The following is a 14,258-nucleotide window of genomic DNA, read 5'->3' as shown; positions in this document are numbered from 1 at the left end:
GAAAGAAAAACCCACAAGATTTCACTAACGCAGCAATCCTCTCCAGGAACCTGAATTTAACTCCTACAACGTTGGTATCTTGCCCTGTTGCTGTTCTGCCTTTGAATTATTTTCGTAAAGAAAATCTGTAGCGCAGTGTTTTTTTGTAACCTTTTATTTTTTGTTGCTTGTTAAAAAAAACCTATAATTACATTGTGAAATTCTGAGGAACGCCGACCCTCTCTAATAATAACGTGTCTGAGATCAGATGCATCGTCAATTCTTCTGTACTTGGTCCAATTTTCAAATGACCTGACAATTGCAGGGAACCCTCTAGGGATGCCCGGGGGAAGGGTTCGTAGCAATCCCTATTGAGAAATACTGCTCTAGTGTCTGTTACCATGGTAATCGTTTCACTGCATTGGGCTCTGTACAGAAACTGCCTTTCAAGAGGCACTTTTTAAAAATGTATTTATTTTTAAATGGGTTTGAAGTAGGGAGTCCCTGGTGCTGAACAGTGTTAATTTCAGCTGCGGGGACCCCCTGCTTTCCGAGCTACGTACCTCATTTGGGGTTGCCGGTATCTCTGCTGTTTTTTTTTTTTTTCTTTTTAAATGTCGTGTGGGCCAATAGGAAAGCAGCACGGAATGACATCACTGCTTCCTATTAACCCACAGGACGCAGGAGCTTTAAAGATGCCATTTTGTTAGCCCCAATTAGCCTGGTCTGAGCTACTGGCATCACCCCCCCATGGTGGTTCCCAAGCTGAACTTAACATGAAATTAGCACTTTTTTTTTTTTTTTTTTTTAATAAAACTTCCCGACCCAATATTTTGTGTCTTGCATATAACTGTATGCTCATTTGCATGTCTTAGACAGGTCTGCAACCCTGCCTTTCACCATTATCACCCAGCATAGTGCTTCCACTGCAGCAAGGGATTGGGAAATGACACGCAAATGAGCACACAGTTCCGCCTTTTGCTTCAAATCCATTTTGACATGGAACCCTATAAGCTTATGCTTGCTGCATTGCACAGCTTTACAGCAGAGCCTGGGTTACGATGCATAGCCAGCAAACCTACCCACAGACCGCTGTCTAAAAATAAAAAGCACTGGGAACGGCAAGAAGAGATCTCCTTAAGGAAAAAAAGAAAACGCACCAAACATGCCCAACTGAGCTGTCCTGCTGCTTTAAAACAAATAACAAGTAGCCATTCCAGTGGTCCTTTCTAAAAGTGTGTAGTGTTTGTTCCAGGATTGACGTTTCGGACCTAGCCAGGACCGACCTGTCTCCTGCGGTAAAACATTACACACGTTTGGGGGAAAAAATCACCTGGAGTGCATGTTTGTTGGTGGATTCCCAGCTGATCCTCATTGGTTTGTGCACTCCTGGCAGATACCTTCAACGTTACTGCGAGTGCTCCGCTTCCCTTTTCATTTCTGCTTATAAAACTAGGGCGTCCCCCCCGCCCCCCACCCCCCTCCCCCCGTCCCTGTTGAGCTGACTTGGGGTTCTTACCATTGTGGTTTTCTCAAAGATGATTAGAAGTCTTCTATTTTTGGAGCTAGGGGGTCTGGACACCGTGGAGCAGCCAGGGGAAACAGCCCCTGGTTCAGGTAAGCTACAGGACAAAATGTTGTGGGGGTAATTGCTGCTCTAATGTGTCCTGTCTGATGCAGTGCTTAACTGGCGTATGAGTGGGAAAACATGGCTTCTAGTCTTGGGGGACAAAAACCTTAATTGGGAATAAGCAGGTAAGAGGTATATTTGTGTACCTATGGTGGTGGGTTTCAGTGCTAAAGTGCCAGCTGCAAAAGTAAGACATTCCTCTTATAAATTGGTTTATGAAATGCCTGTTTTTGTAGCACTTTTTCTGCTGGTTTATTTAAGTTGCAGTTTGGTTATCCCTGTCGGAGCATGTGCTCCTGTTGGTCCCACTAGCACAAATCGCACGGATCAAATATAAAATAAATCCCATTGTTTTAAAATAGCAGCTTATAAAAATGATGCCGTTTGTAATGGAGCATTGAAAATATATTGACGATTGAAACTTGTCACCTTTTTTTGCAGATCTCACAAGACCTGAATTCAAATGCTAAACCAGAAGATAAGGAACAGTTTTGTGCAAGTCACATTTAAGCAACAGTGACTCTGTAGTAGGGCTTAGGCCATTGTTACACTGGAGCATCATGTTAATTATATCGGAGTTAAAATATGCAGAACGGGGATTAATGACTAATACTCCTATTTAAAATAAAAAGATTACCAGGTTTACAACAGAAAATGCGACAAAACAAAATATGGGCTAAATTGAGAAGGGACATAATGCACCGAGGCCCCATGATCAGCAAAACAATCTGCTGGGTCTGTGGCTGGAAAGAAAATATAGATCTACAATATTAAATGTTTTTGCTTATAAAAGAATCTTCCAGTATTACAATTTTGGACTCACAAAAAAAATAAAAAAAAGACAGGGTGTGCGCAGAGCATGCATGCTCCAAGTTAAACTTCTCTGGATATAAAAGTACTGTTACTGTGGCGGGTTTGCTTATTATGGTACTGGTACTGTCAGGTTTGGATATAAAAGTACTGTTTGCTTGCCTGATCGCATTTTCGTCTGCAGGAAGGACTTTCAGTGCGGTGTGAATTTAGAGCCAGCGGGGGCGTGTGCATGCGCATGATCGCACGCTCGTCTCTAGCAATGATTTTTTTAGTGCTGTGAGATTAGCCAAGGGGGGGCGCACACTCGTGCACGCGTCTTCCATTACGCATTTTCGTCTCCATGAGGCAGTTTTAGTCCTGAATGTAGGTAGGTGCCATCAAAGTAGTTTCACTTCAAAATGATTTCAGTTAAGACATATACAGGCATACCCCGCATTAACGTACGCAATGGGACCGGAGCATGTATGTAAAGCGAAAATGTACTTAAAGTTAAGCACTACCTTTTCCCCACTTATCGATGCATATACTGTACTGCAATCATCATATACGTGCATAACTGATGTAAATAACGCATGTGTAACAGGCTCTATAGTCTCCCCGCTTGCGCACAGCTTCGGTACAGGTAGGGAGCCGGTATTGCTGATCAGGACGTGCTGACAGGCGCATGCGCGACCTGCCGTTTGCCTATTGGGCGATATGTACTTACTCACGAGTGTACTTAAAGTGAGTGTACTTAAACCGGGGTATGCCTGTAGTGCACTTTAAATTAGGCACAAGTGAGTATGAAAATGCTACATTATCGACACTCCATTTAGTAATGCATTTATGGTTATTTCTGTCACTGATAACATACTTGCTGCAGATTTCAATGTCTAAGTGCATTCATACGCCAATCATGAACTGAAAGGTCATCATTTTAGGATTATTGGAGTACCTGATCTCTAAATAGTGACTGAACAACCATTGATCCTGGCAATGGATTAAAAAAAGCGCTTTATCCTCTTTCGATTTGCTTCCTTGCCAAGTCACATCTCCGTTTGAATTTATTCCTGCAATCTGTGATCTATCACCGAAAATATGTTCCATGTGATGTAAAACAGTGGCTTTGAACCTAGCACTACTGGCGCACACAATTCTATGAAGTGGAAGTTCACATCTATGTATATCTTTATAGAGCGTCCCAGCACTACTACACGTAGCGTGGTAATACAACACATCATGGGAATAAGCACTTGCGACAAAAGTAACATTAGAAAAAAGGGGGAGCTACAGTATGGCAACGAGACGGCATGTGCCGTCCGCGATTCGGAAGGAGGGCAGCAGCAAGGATGCGGTCTTCACAGACAAGAGCCTTCCCGTCAGGCCCGATAGCGCAGCATCTATATATGGGGGCGGACATTTTTGCTGCCCCGGCCTATCGGGCTTAATGGGAAATCCTGATATAGCAGGAAAAGAGATCTCCTAGCTCAACTAGTTTGCAATACAGAAGTCATGATTATTATGTAATTATTGACGGTGCACAAAGGTTGTATAAGGCAACCAAAAAAAGAAAAGCACTGTATACTGTACTCAGTCAATAATGGGTTAAATGTAGAAGAAAATGTACTTTTAATATAAAATGTCAAACTGGAAATATATATATATAATTTTTTTAAAACACATATATCAAAAACTATATTTTAATATGAATGTGAGGTTAAAACGTGTAACAAATACGGGAACTAAAGCTGTAAGGGAGGAAAAGATCCTGCCCTTTGAGTAGTTGGTAGTATCAGTTAGTCACTGCGGTGTGATGCAGACTAAGGCCGAGTCCATAGAAGGACAGGCCGTGCGGACGCTCCGCGCTGAGCCCCTGCATCCTCAATGAGGATGCCTTGAGAGGGGGCTCACGCGAGTGTCCGCAGGCGTGCTGAGGCTTTGGAGTTTTCAGCCGAGCGCCAAGCTGTTTTTCAGCGCGCTGTCGGCTGAAAACATCCAATCAGCGCGGAGCAGCGTCAACGTCACGGCGCCGTGACGTCGGCACCATGACGTTGACGTCAGTGCGTCGCAGGCGATTGGCCCAGCGACGTCACTGCCCCGCGTCCAACCACCTCCCCCCGGCTACCTTCGCGCACGCTGGCTCGGCGTTAGCGCGCCTCCGCTCTCCTCACCCCTCTATGGCCCGGGCCTAAGGCCTCGCTCAGACAGGCTGCTGCGTCCACGCGCTTGCGTGTGTGCCTCTGCCGCACGCTCCTGCAGCCCAGCAATCTGGGTTCAAACTGCAGGGGGTGGGGTGTGGCGGCGTAACTAACACGTCACAGAGCTGGTACGCCTTTATTGCCTGAACCAGCTCACATGACGCGACTGCAGACCCTAATTTCAATTTGGGTTGTGGCAGCAAAATGTCGCAGCGTCAATGCTGTAGTTTGCCATCACAAGCAGTTTCTGGTGTAACAACTGTCATCCAGTAGACTGAAAGTGACGATCGTGCGCACGTCACAACGCGGCCTGTCTGAGCAAGAGCCTAAGGCTGCGCTTATAGTGTCGTCAGCGACGGTGACATCACGGTTGCTGGAAAAATCAAATTGACTTCCACCAATCGTGACCATGCTGTCGCGCACTACATTTGTTTTGCCGCGACGTTTCGTCGCTGGCATTATAAGCGCAGCCTGGGACATGGTAAAGCAGACCCCGCTGAGTCGCGCTGAGCAGATGCATCTGCATCTGTAATCAGCGCGGCCTGCATCTGTAATCAGCGCGGCTTTAGGAGCCGCTTCCGCATGCGTGCGGAGGCTCCGAAAATTTTAGGAGACAGGCAGGTTTTACATTTTTGCGCGGAGGAGCGGTCAAGTGACCACAAACATTCAATTGGAGCGAGGGACTAGCCCCGCCTCGCCTCCACCCCGCCCCCACAGCGCGCTCACTGCCTCGCCTGCCAGGACGCAAAAAAGCACCAGATTGAGCAGGCGAGGCAGAGCAGGAGCGCGGCCCGAGGCACCATGCCCGAGGCCTAAGCTAAGATTAAAGTCTGTGCTGACGCACGTGCATTGCGGGCGCCTCTTGCCCGAGTGATGTGTGAATTCAGAAGCAAGCGATTGGGGAGGTGTGGCGGACGCACTACGAGGCTGGTTCGCCGTGATTGGCTGAACCGTTTACGTGACGCAGCCGTCGCTTGAAAAGACGATTTTTTTTGTCTTTTCAAAACGTGCTCGCGCACTAGGGACGGCCTCATAGGCATTCTGCAATTTGTTGTTGGCGCGAGTGCCATCGTACGGACTATAATCTAAGCCTAAAGTAGAACAGAGGCAGCTGTTATAGTGCGGTGTGTGAATTTCGAGATCACAATAAATGTGTTTAATAGTAATAGACCACTTCAAACTTGGCCATAAATAACAGGACACAATTTGAGGGAGGAATGAACCCTATGATGCCAGCGTTAAAGTAGTAAATATATAATAGTCTCTGAACAGACTGCTCTTTTTGGCAATAGAGGGCTAGATGGTATTCCCAGGATTGTTTGAGCTAATATCTGAAACAATGTAGTCTCCAATATGGGTAGGATTTAGCCAAAGTTGCCATAGGTATGAAAGATGTAGCCTGTAAGGCCTCGGGCATGGTCAGCGCTTATGCGCTGAGCCGTGCTGCTGCTTGGCACTGAGCCCCTGCAGCCGCAATGAGAGCGGCTTTAGCAGGGGCTCGCGCACGCGTCAGCACGCTTGGGGAAGCGTGTGTCTGACGGAGTTTTGATATTTCCCCGCTTGCCGGAGCGCAGGGCCGGTCACGTGAGCGGTTCGCCCAGCTCCGTGACGTCACTGGCCCGCCCCCTGGCGGCGCGCTGTGTAAGGCCAGGGAAAGCACCGCTTTCCCTGAGCCTCAGCGCGCCTCCGAACTCGGCAAATAACTATGTCCCAGGCCTAAGACCCTGTTCTTTTGTTGGATAGCCTCAAATGGTGGTAGCTCTATTATAAGCCCTTATAAAATCATGGGAAGAGGTCCCTGCTAGACTGTTCTAATGAGGCTGTATACTATAATAGAGAAGGTTAGGTTGAATCAGCGCATTCACTTGTAAAATCGTTCCGTTGGCTGCGGCACCAACCGGAGCTATGAGTCCGCCCCCCCATATGCACACGGAGACGCCAGTGACGTCAGCACGGGGACCGACGATCGTTTCCAGTTATGACGCTTTTTCCACAGGTAACCCTATCCGTGCAACCATGATCCCTTTTGAGGGTTTCCTAGGTTACCAAATTGATTTGGTTAACTGTTTGGAACCCAAAGGCTGTAGTAAAAGGCAATATATATCATGGCTAATAGTTTTTTTTGATATATTGATTGCTCAGGTTCAATTGTAAAGCAATGTAAAATGATATTTAGACATGTTATAAAGAATGTTAGTATGCTATAGATTTAAACATTATAACTGTCCTTTAAGGAGAATAATTCTGATAAAAAATAGCAGATTTGTTTTGAGAATATAGTGTGAATAGTCATAATGTTTTTATTTTAAGGTAGTTACCTAGGTTAGGCTACATTCAAAAACATACGGCTAGAAATAAAACAAAATGATTCCAGATCTAGTGCCCAGGCAAAGAGGGGTATGAAAAGGGGTAATAACTGGGCAGGTGGTTTAGGGGTACTGTCAATCCCATTCTTTCTATATCTGTCACTGTTTCTGAGCCTCTGCAGTTGCCATTCTGTGTCCTCACATTTATTTGCCACTTTCTGCATCGCCCAGTGTTTATATCAGGGGTTTCTGACCTTTTTTGTTAAGGAGCCCAATAATAGCGCGTCTGAGATCAGATGCATTGTAAGGAACCCCAACCCTCTCTAATAGCGCGTCTGAGATCAGATGCATTGTAAGGAACCCCAACCCTCTCTAATAGCGCGTCTGAGATCAGATGCATTGTAAGGAACCTCAACCCTCTCTAATAGCGCGTCTGAGATCAGATGCATTGTAAGGAACCCCAACCCTCTCTAATAGCGCGTCTGAGATCAGATACATTGTAAGGAACCCCAACCCTCACTAATAGCACGTCTGAGATCAGATGCATTGTAAGGAGCCCCAACCCTCTCTAATAGCACGTCTGAGATCAGATGCATTGTAAGGAACCCCAACCCTCCCTAATAGCGTGTCTGAGATCAGATGCATTGTAAGGAACCCCAACCCTCTCTAATAGCGCGCCTGAGATCATCGGTATAATTTTAAAATGACCTGTAAATTGCAGGGTATCCTTTAGTGATGCCAGGGGGGAACCCGAGGCTTCCTAGGAACCCCTATTGAAAAAACACGGATCTATTGCATTCTTGGCATAGAGCCATCGCCTTGTAAGTCTTCCCTGACCAACCATTATAACTGCAATACATATTGAACATGTATAACGTGTTGTGTTACTGCTATGGTCAGGCCTGGTTGGGGGATTTGCTTTGAGTGAGGTGCGGCCAGGCTGCTGGGAGGCTTCACCGCTTCTCTGCGAGCGCCAGGTGGCGGTGTTAAAGAGGGAATCCCCACTCCCACGTTCGTCTCGCAACGGGCACGACGCGGTGATGAGTCATCCCGCGGACCCCAGCACGAGCCCGATCAAATCCGCATCTCCCCCGCACGATCTCGGCCTTTCACGACGACCACCCCCGGGGGGTGGGGGGAACCGGCGCGAGCACCGCCCACGTGTGTGTCACCCTGCGCCATGCTTCCCCCCCGCCTCGTTTGATTGGCTGCGCGGGGAGGTGAGGGGGGCGGGGTTGGTAGCGGATAAAATCTAGCCGGCGCTGTGATTGGTTGGCAGGAGATACTGTGTAGCCGCGTGTTTGCCAGGGAACGTTCCATCCGGGGTTGCGCGCCGCTGGGAGCCGCATGGAGGAGAGAGCGAGCGCGCTGCTGCCCGTGGCCGGCTTGGCCGCAGTCACCGCTGTCACCGGGCTCCTGCTCTACAAACTGGTCCGGAGGTTAGTGCGAGGAGTCTACCGGGGACACCCCCCAATGGTGGCATTATATGGTCAGAGGGGGTCTGCTTTCTGATAGGAAGTGTTGTGGAGAAGGGGGGGGGGGATTCTTTGTTAGCGAATGGTGGGGTTGTTGCAGTTTATGGGCCATACTTTATAGGGTTAAAGTCGCATATTATTGGGGAGGGGGCTGTGTGTTGTCGATCCACTAGTGGATTAAGGCCTCCCCAATATAGATATATTAATAATATGCTGGTAGTGCAATTCCCGCTTTACTGGGTGTCCTCATGAATATGGGGGGAGTGGCTCTTGCATGGTTTGGTGGGTAGGGGGTGTATTGGTCAGGGGCTCCTTGTTATCGCCAACATGCTACCTTGACATTAGTTGCTGCCTCCCTGGGGTGATGACAGGCTGTCCTGACCTTAATTAGGTGCCCCCCTTCACGTACAAGCAGATACTGTTTCCTTAAATCCCAGGATGCCGAGTTTCTGGAGTCCCCAGAAATGTTGTAATGTGTCAGTGTCATTCCCCAGCATTGCTGCTTTAGCTGATTCCCATTCAATTAACCAGCAGCTATCAGAAACACACCAAACTTCTCATCACCCTGTACCTTATGTTTCCACTTACCCTATATAGAGTGTAAGCTCATTGGGACAGAGCCTTCCTTACCTACTATAACCATGTTGGTTGCTAATTTTTTTTTTTTTTATATCTCCAACCCTATTGTACAGCGCCATGGAATATGTTGGTGTTATAAATGATGATTGTGGCTGCTCTCATGTTGATGCCGTGCATCTCTCTAAGTATATTTTTTTGCTTCCTCCCGGTTTGGGGAGAACCACTCTGGAATCATTGAGTTTTTGTTGTGGGTGGTATTGCCAAATCCAGGGGCGGCTGGGATGTTTGTAGGGCTCGGTGCAGGTATATATGTGCAGGTCCTCCGCTCTTTCCTTCTCCGGCGGCATCTCCTCAGCGTCCCGTCATGGCTCTGCGAAGTCAAATGGCATTGCATTGCATTGCAATGACAGTGCGGCGTCACGTTGTCATGGCAACGTGTGCCACAAGGAGTCCTGTTGTCATGGCAATGTGCCACTGCATGGCGTTGTCACGGCAACGTGACACCATTTGATATGGCGGAGCTATGCTGACAGGACCCTGCATGAGAAGATGCTACTGGAGAAGATAAGAGTTCGACGCCCTGCACTCTCCCCCAGCAATAAGTTTATTTGTTGTGGTGGAGAGAGCAGGCCTCTAACCACGGGGCTCGTTGCGACGGCACCGCCATCAAGCCGGGTCTGGCTAAATCAAAGTTGTAATTATGTGTCATGCTAATATCTGATGCTCCTATTATCCATGAGTGAATCCTCTTTTCTTCTTATGTAACTGTCCTGGCAATAGGATAATGCAGACTACAACCACCAACACAGAGCTTCAAAACTCAACACATACTTATTCACTGGCCGAATGGGCGACTTTAGATTAGTGTTTTTGGGGGTGTGGTCCCCCATAGATGCACCATGCAAGCTAATCGGGTTAAATAAAAGCAATCGAATACACCAGAAAGGTAAACGGATTCGCTCTGTCAATCCCTTGCACAGTGTTGCATTCCACGCAGAATGCTGAACTGGAGGTCCATGTGCCCAAAATCAAACGTGGCGGCTCTGGCCAAGGTACACGCAATGTGCCCACTTTTTCTTAATCTATACAGTATTTAAACCATAGTGATAAAGCTTATGGCGTATCTCCGTTGTAATGTGACTGCCGTTTCAATTCCAGCATTGGCCCCTTCTGACTTTGGGCAGGTCACTTTATCGCCTTGTCTTGGGTACCAAAATTAGATTGTTGGCTCTATGGGGCAGGGACTTATTGTGCCTGGGAAATTTGATGTACAGTGCTGTGTGCACAGTCAGCACTATATAAGAAAACAATCCATTTCAGGCTTGTCTGACTCCTTTCAGAATGACTTCTGCTTATGATCCGGAGTTTATAACCGTTTCCTTTTACATTGCAGGGAGGAAGGTGGTTGACAGTGGATTCTAGAGTAATTCAGTGTTTGATTGCAGAGGGGCTACAAAGTCCTCCGGCTCACTGACATCAGCCCTGTCAGGATGTCTGCTCGCCTGCCCTGTGTATGTCATTGAGCGCGTGCCTTGCAGCTGCTTTGCTGCAGTGATTGGCCCGATCTAGCTGTTTCTCATGGCTAGGAGAGTTGCCAGGCTTTGCGGGACAATCTGAGAAGGCCCCTTTTGTCTTCAGAGGGCATCTGCTTGAACAAGCCTCTGCCCGGCTGTTGTGCTGGATGCTTGCCTTGCAAACCACTTTTTCGTTGTATAACTCTAACTGCAAGTTTTAAAACCATTTCCATTCAGAAATAAAGAGGCGGTGTGTAAACTGTTCGGCGTCTCTGTTCTGAATGATACTGTAGGGCAGGGGTGTGTAAACTTTTTCGTCTGCGGCCCCCCCCTCCCCTTACCTTGTCTCCTGCGTTTCTGATGTCACAAGATCATGTGAGGCTGCCGGAGACCAGGTAAGTAACATAGAGGTCTCGCGTGCTCCCCCGGCATTTTAATTTAAATGCTTTGGGGAAGAGCGCGGGGCCTTTGTAAGCGCTGCGCGCCCCCCACCCGCCAGAACATTTCTTGCACCCTTGCTGTATGGGATCTGCGTAGTATAAGTAAGGGTACATACCTTCTCTGGAGTCACTCTGCATAGAAACTGGGTACAGCTTCGCGGATATGCTCGTTATGTAGAGTCTTTATTACAAAATGGAAAAGTTAGATTAAAGGTTATTTATGCAAGTTGAAGACTTTTTAAAAAAAAAAAATGCTTTTCAATGCTGTGGGAAGTTCTGGCATGACTTATCGATCAAAAGATGTCCCCACGCCAGCTACATTAAAACAGACTCTACAGCAGCATTTCCAGGGTGCTTGGCTCACATATGTGAGCACTAGATCCCATCTGTGACCTACGTTCCACCCACCCAACCCCGCTTGTGGTTTTTCTCCTTGTTCTCCAGGAGGCGTCCGACCCACCTGCATGTGAATTGCTGGTTCTGTAACCAGGATAATGTGGTACCATATGGCAATCGTAACTGCTGGGATTGTCCCAACTGTGAGCAGTACAACGGCTTCCAGGAGGTAATAATGGGCATGAGGTGGTGGGCATTGCCTGGTATTGATGGGGTTGGTAAGATGATCAATGTTCTGCAGTTGTTAAATCATGACATTTCCTTTAGGCTGACAACTTCAGTTATGTCCGGAAATAATTGGACACTGATACAAGTTTTGTTATTTTGGCTGTAAACCAAAATAAATTCAAGTTACACTTAGACTGATACAGTTAAATAATGAACATGGGCTATCAGCTTTGAGGGTATTCACATCCAAATTGGAGGAAGGGTTTAGGAATTACATCGCTTTAATATGTAGCCCCCTCTTTTTCAAGGGACCAAAAGTAATTGGACAATTGACTCAAAAGCTGTTCCTGGACAGGTTTGAGCTATTCCTTCGTTATTTCATCAGCAATTAAGCAGGTAAAAGGTCTGGAGTTGATTCCAGGTGTCGCATTTGGAAGCTGTTGCTGTGAACCCACAACATGCGGGCAAAGGAGCTCTCAATGCAAGTGAAACAGGACATCCTTAGGCTGCAAAAAAAAAAAAATCCATCAGAGAGATAGCAGGAACATTAGGAGCGGCCAAATCAAAAGTCTGGTACATTCTGAGGAAAAAAAGAACGCACTGGTGAGCTCTGCAAAACAAAAAGACCTGGACGTCCACGGAAGACAACAGTGGTGGATGATCGTAGGATCCTGTCCATGGTAAAGAAAAAACCCTTCACAACATCCAGCCAAGTGAAGAACACTCTCCAGGAGGTAGGCAGATCATTAGCCAAGTCTACCATAAAGAGCAGACTTCACGAGAGCAAATACAGGGGGTTCACCACAAGGTGCAAACCATTCATAAGTCTCCAGAATAGAAAGGCCAGATTAGACTTTGCCAAACAATATCTAAAAAAGCCAGCCCAGTTCTGCAACAGCATTCTTTGGACAGATCAAGATCAACCTGTACCAGAATGATGGGAAGAAAAAAGTATGGAGAACGTTTGGAACGGCTCATGATCCAAAGCATACCACATCATCTGTAAAACACGGTGTAGGCAATGTGATGGCATGGGCATGTATGGCTTACAATGGCACTGGGTCGCTTGTGTTTATTGATTTGACAGAAGACCGAAGGAGCTGGATGAATTCTGAAGTGTATAGGGAAATATGGTCTGCTCAGTTTCAGCGAAGTTGTTTGGACGGCGTTCACTTTACAGATGGACAATGACCCAAAACATACTGAGAAAGCAACTCGGGAGATTTTTTAAGGCAAAGAAGTGGAGTATTCTGCAATGGCCGAGTCAATCACCTGATCTCAACTCGATCGAGCGTGCATTTCACTTGCTGAAAACAAAACTTAAGGCAGAAAGACTCACGAACAAACAACAACTGAAGACAGCTGCAGTAAAGGCCTGGCAAAGCCTCACTAAGGAGGAAATCCAGCGTTTGGTGATGTCCATGCGTTCCAGACTTCAAGCAGTCATTGCCTGCAAAGGATTCTCAACAAAGTATTAAAAATTGACATTTTATTTATGATTTGAGCCCCTGAAATAAGGGGACTGTGTATGAAAATGGTTGCAATTCCTAAACGTTTCATATGATATTTTTGTTCAACCCCTTGAATTAAAGCTGAAAGTCTGCATTTCTATTGCATCTCGGTTGTTTCATTTCAAATCCATTGTGGTGGCGTACAGAGCCAAAATTATGAAAATTGTCAGTGTCCAATTATTTCCGGACCTAACTGTATATATTCTGTACTGTAAAGGGTTCAACTAATATCAGAGAAATGCTGACACGATTAGGAATCTGAGTCCCAGAAATAGTGGCAGATGTGAGTTCCTTGTGAGCTATTAATTTGCTGTGTTTTTAATTGGAGATTTAACTCCTGCAGCAGATTGGTGCCCTTCTGGTAGTTTAGGGGTTACATTTGCATTCACTGTTACTCATGGGAACACATAATGAAGTACAATAAATAAAACAAACAGAATATAAGTGTCCGCTCAAACAGGATTCAGCTCCTGTGTCACAGATTATCAAAGTTGGAAAAGGAAAATCTGCAAATGGCATTAGGGAGGGGGAATGTTGTACTGGCACAGAGGGGCTAGAAGAAAAGGAATACATGTATCGGTAAGAATAATTTCACCCTTCCCTTTTCTTTATGCCAGTGCAAACAAATGGACATACCAAAGCATTCCCTTGCTTGCTGTGGGGGAGGGGGGGGGGGGTGCGTGGGGAGAGAGGCCGCCAACAAAGAAACAGAAGTCCAACAACCGAAACATCTCGGAGCAAAAGATCTCCACGCAGAGGCCGTGGAGAGGGAGTTGAGCAACCGCAGGACTTATAGCCTAACTCACTGGCAGGGTGGAGGTCCAATCATAATAATTGCTAATTAACCCAAACAGGAGAATCTTAAGCAACAGAGAACACACCCAAGGTAAAATAATAAAAAAAATTAACTAGGTTTTCTACCTGCCGTACTAAAAAGGAACAAAATAAGGCACTTATCTGCTTAAGTGCACCTACCACAATGAGTCATGCAAATCCTTCTTCCACTTTGGTAGCTTAAAAACTTCTCCGCAGAGGATCATATGCATCATAAAGGCATATACTGCCATTGGGATACTAGGTGGCACCAGTGCAGTTTTCATACCCATGACATTTGTAATCTGGGCTGGAGTAGCATCAAATGACCGCAGTAAAATCCCCTGACTGCAGTGAAGACCCTTTTCAGGTAAGCAGGGCATACTGTAGCTTGCTGCTGAATACCACAATGCAGGGAAGGGGCGAGAGGCATTCTTCTTGGCACAATGCCTAGTAC

At 46.6% G+C, this 14,258-nt stretch overlaps 1 protein-coding gene across 3 annotated transcripts in view; it reads left to right on the top strand.

Annotated features, from left to right (window-relative positions):
- Positions 1-8,185: 8,185 nt before the first annotated feature.
- TMEM201 (transmembrane protein 201) overlaps positions 8,186-14,258 on the top strand; it is a 28,007-nt gene continuing 21,934 nt past the window's right edge. For all 3 annotated transcript variants that reach the window (XM_075603584.1, XM_075603583.1, XM_075603585.1), the window contains exons 1-2: positions 8,186-8,344; positions 11,358-11,478. In XM_075603584.1, coding sequence (XP_075459699.1) covers positions 8,253-8,344; positions 11,358-11,478 — 213 coding nt within the window. In that variant the 5' untranslated portion in view covers positions 8,186-8,252. The remainder of the gene's footprint in view (positions 8,345-11,357; positions 11,479-14,258) is intronic.

This window comes from Ascaphus truei, chromosome 6, assembly GCF_040206685.1.
Source record: "Ascaphus truei isolate aAscTru1 chromosome 6, aAscTru1.hap1, whole genome shotgun sequence".
Classification (NCBI taxonomy): Eukaryota; Metazoa; Chordata; class Amphibia; order Anura; family Ascaphidae; genus Ascaphus; species Ascaphus truei.
The sequence above is the reverse complement of the archived record's forward strand: the minus strand, read 5'-3'. Positions and strand labels throughout refer to the sequence as shown.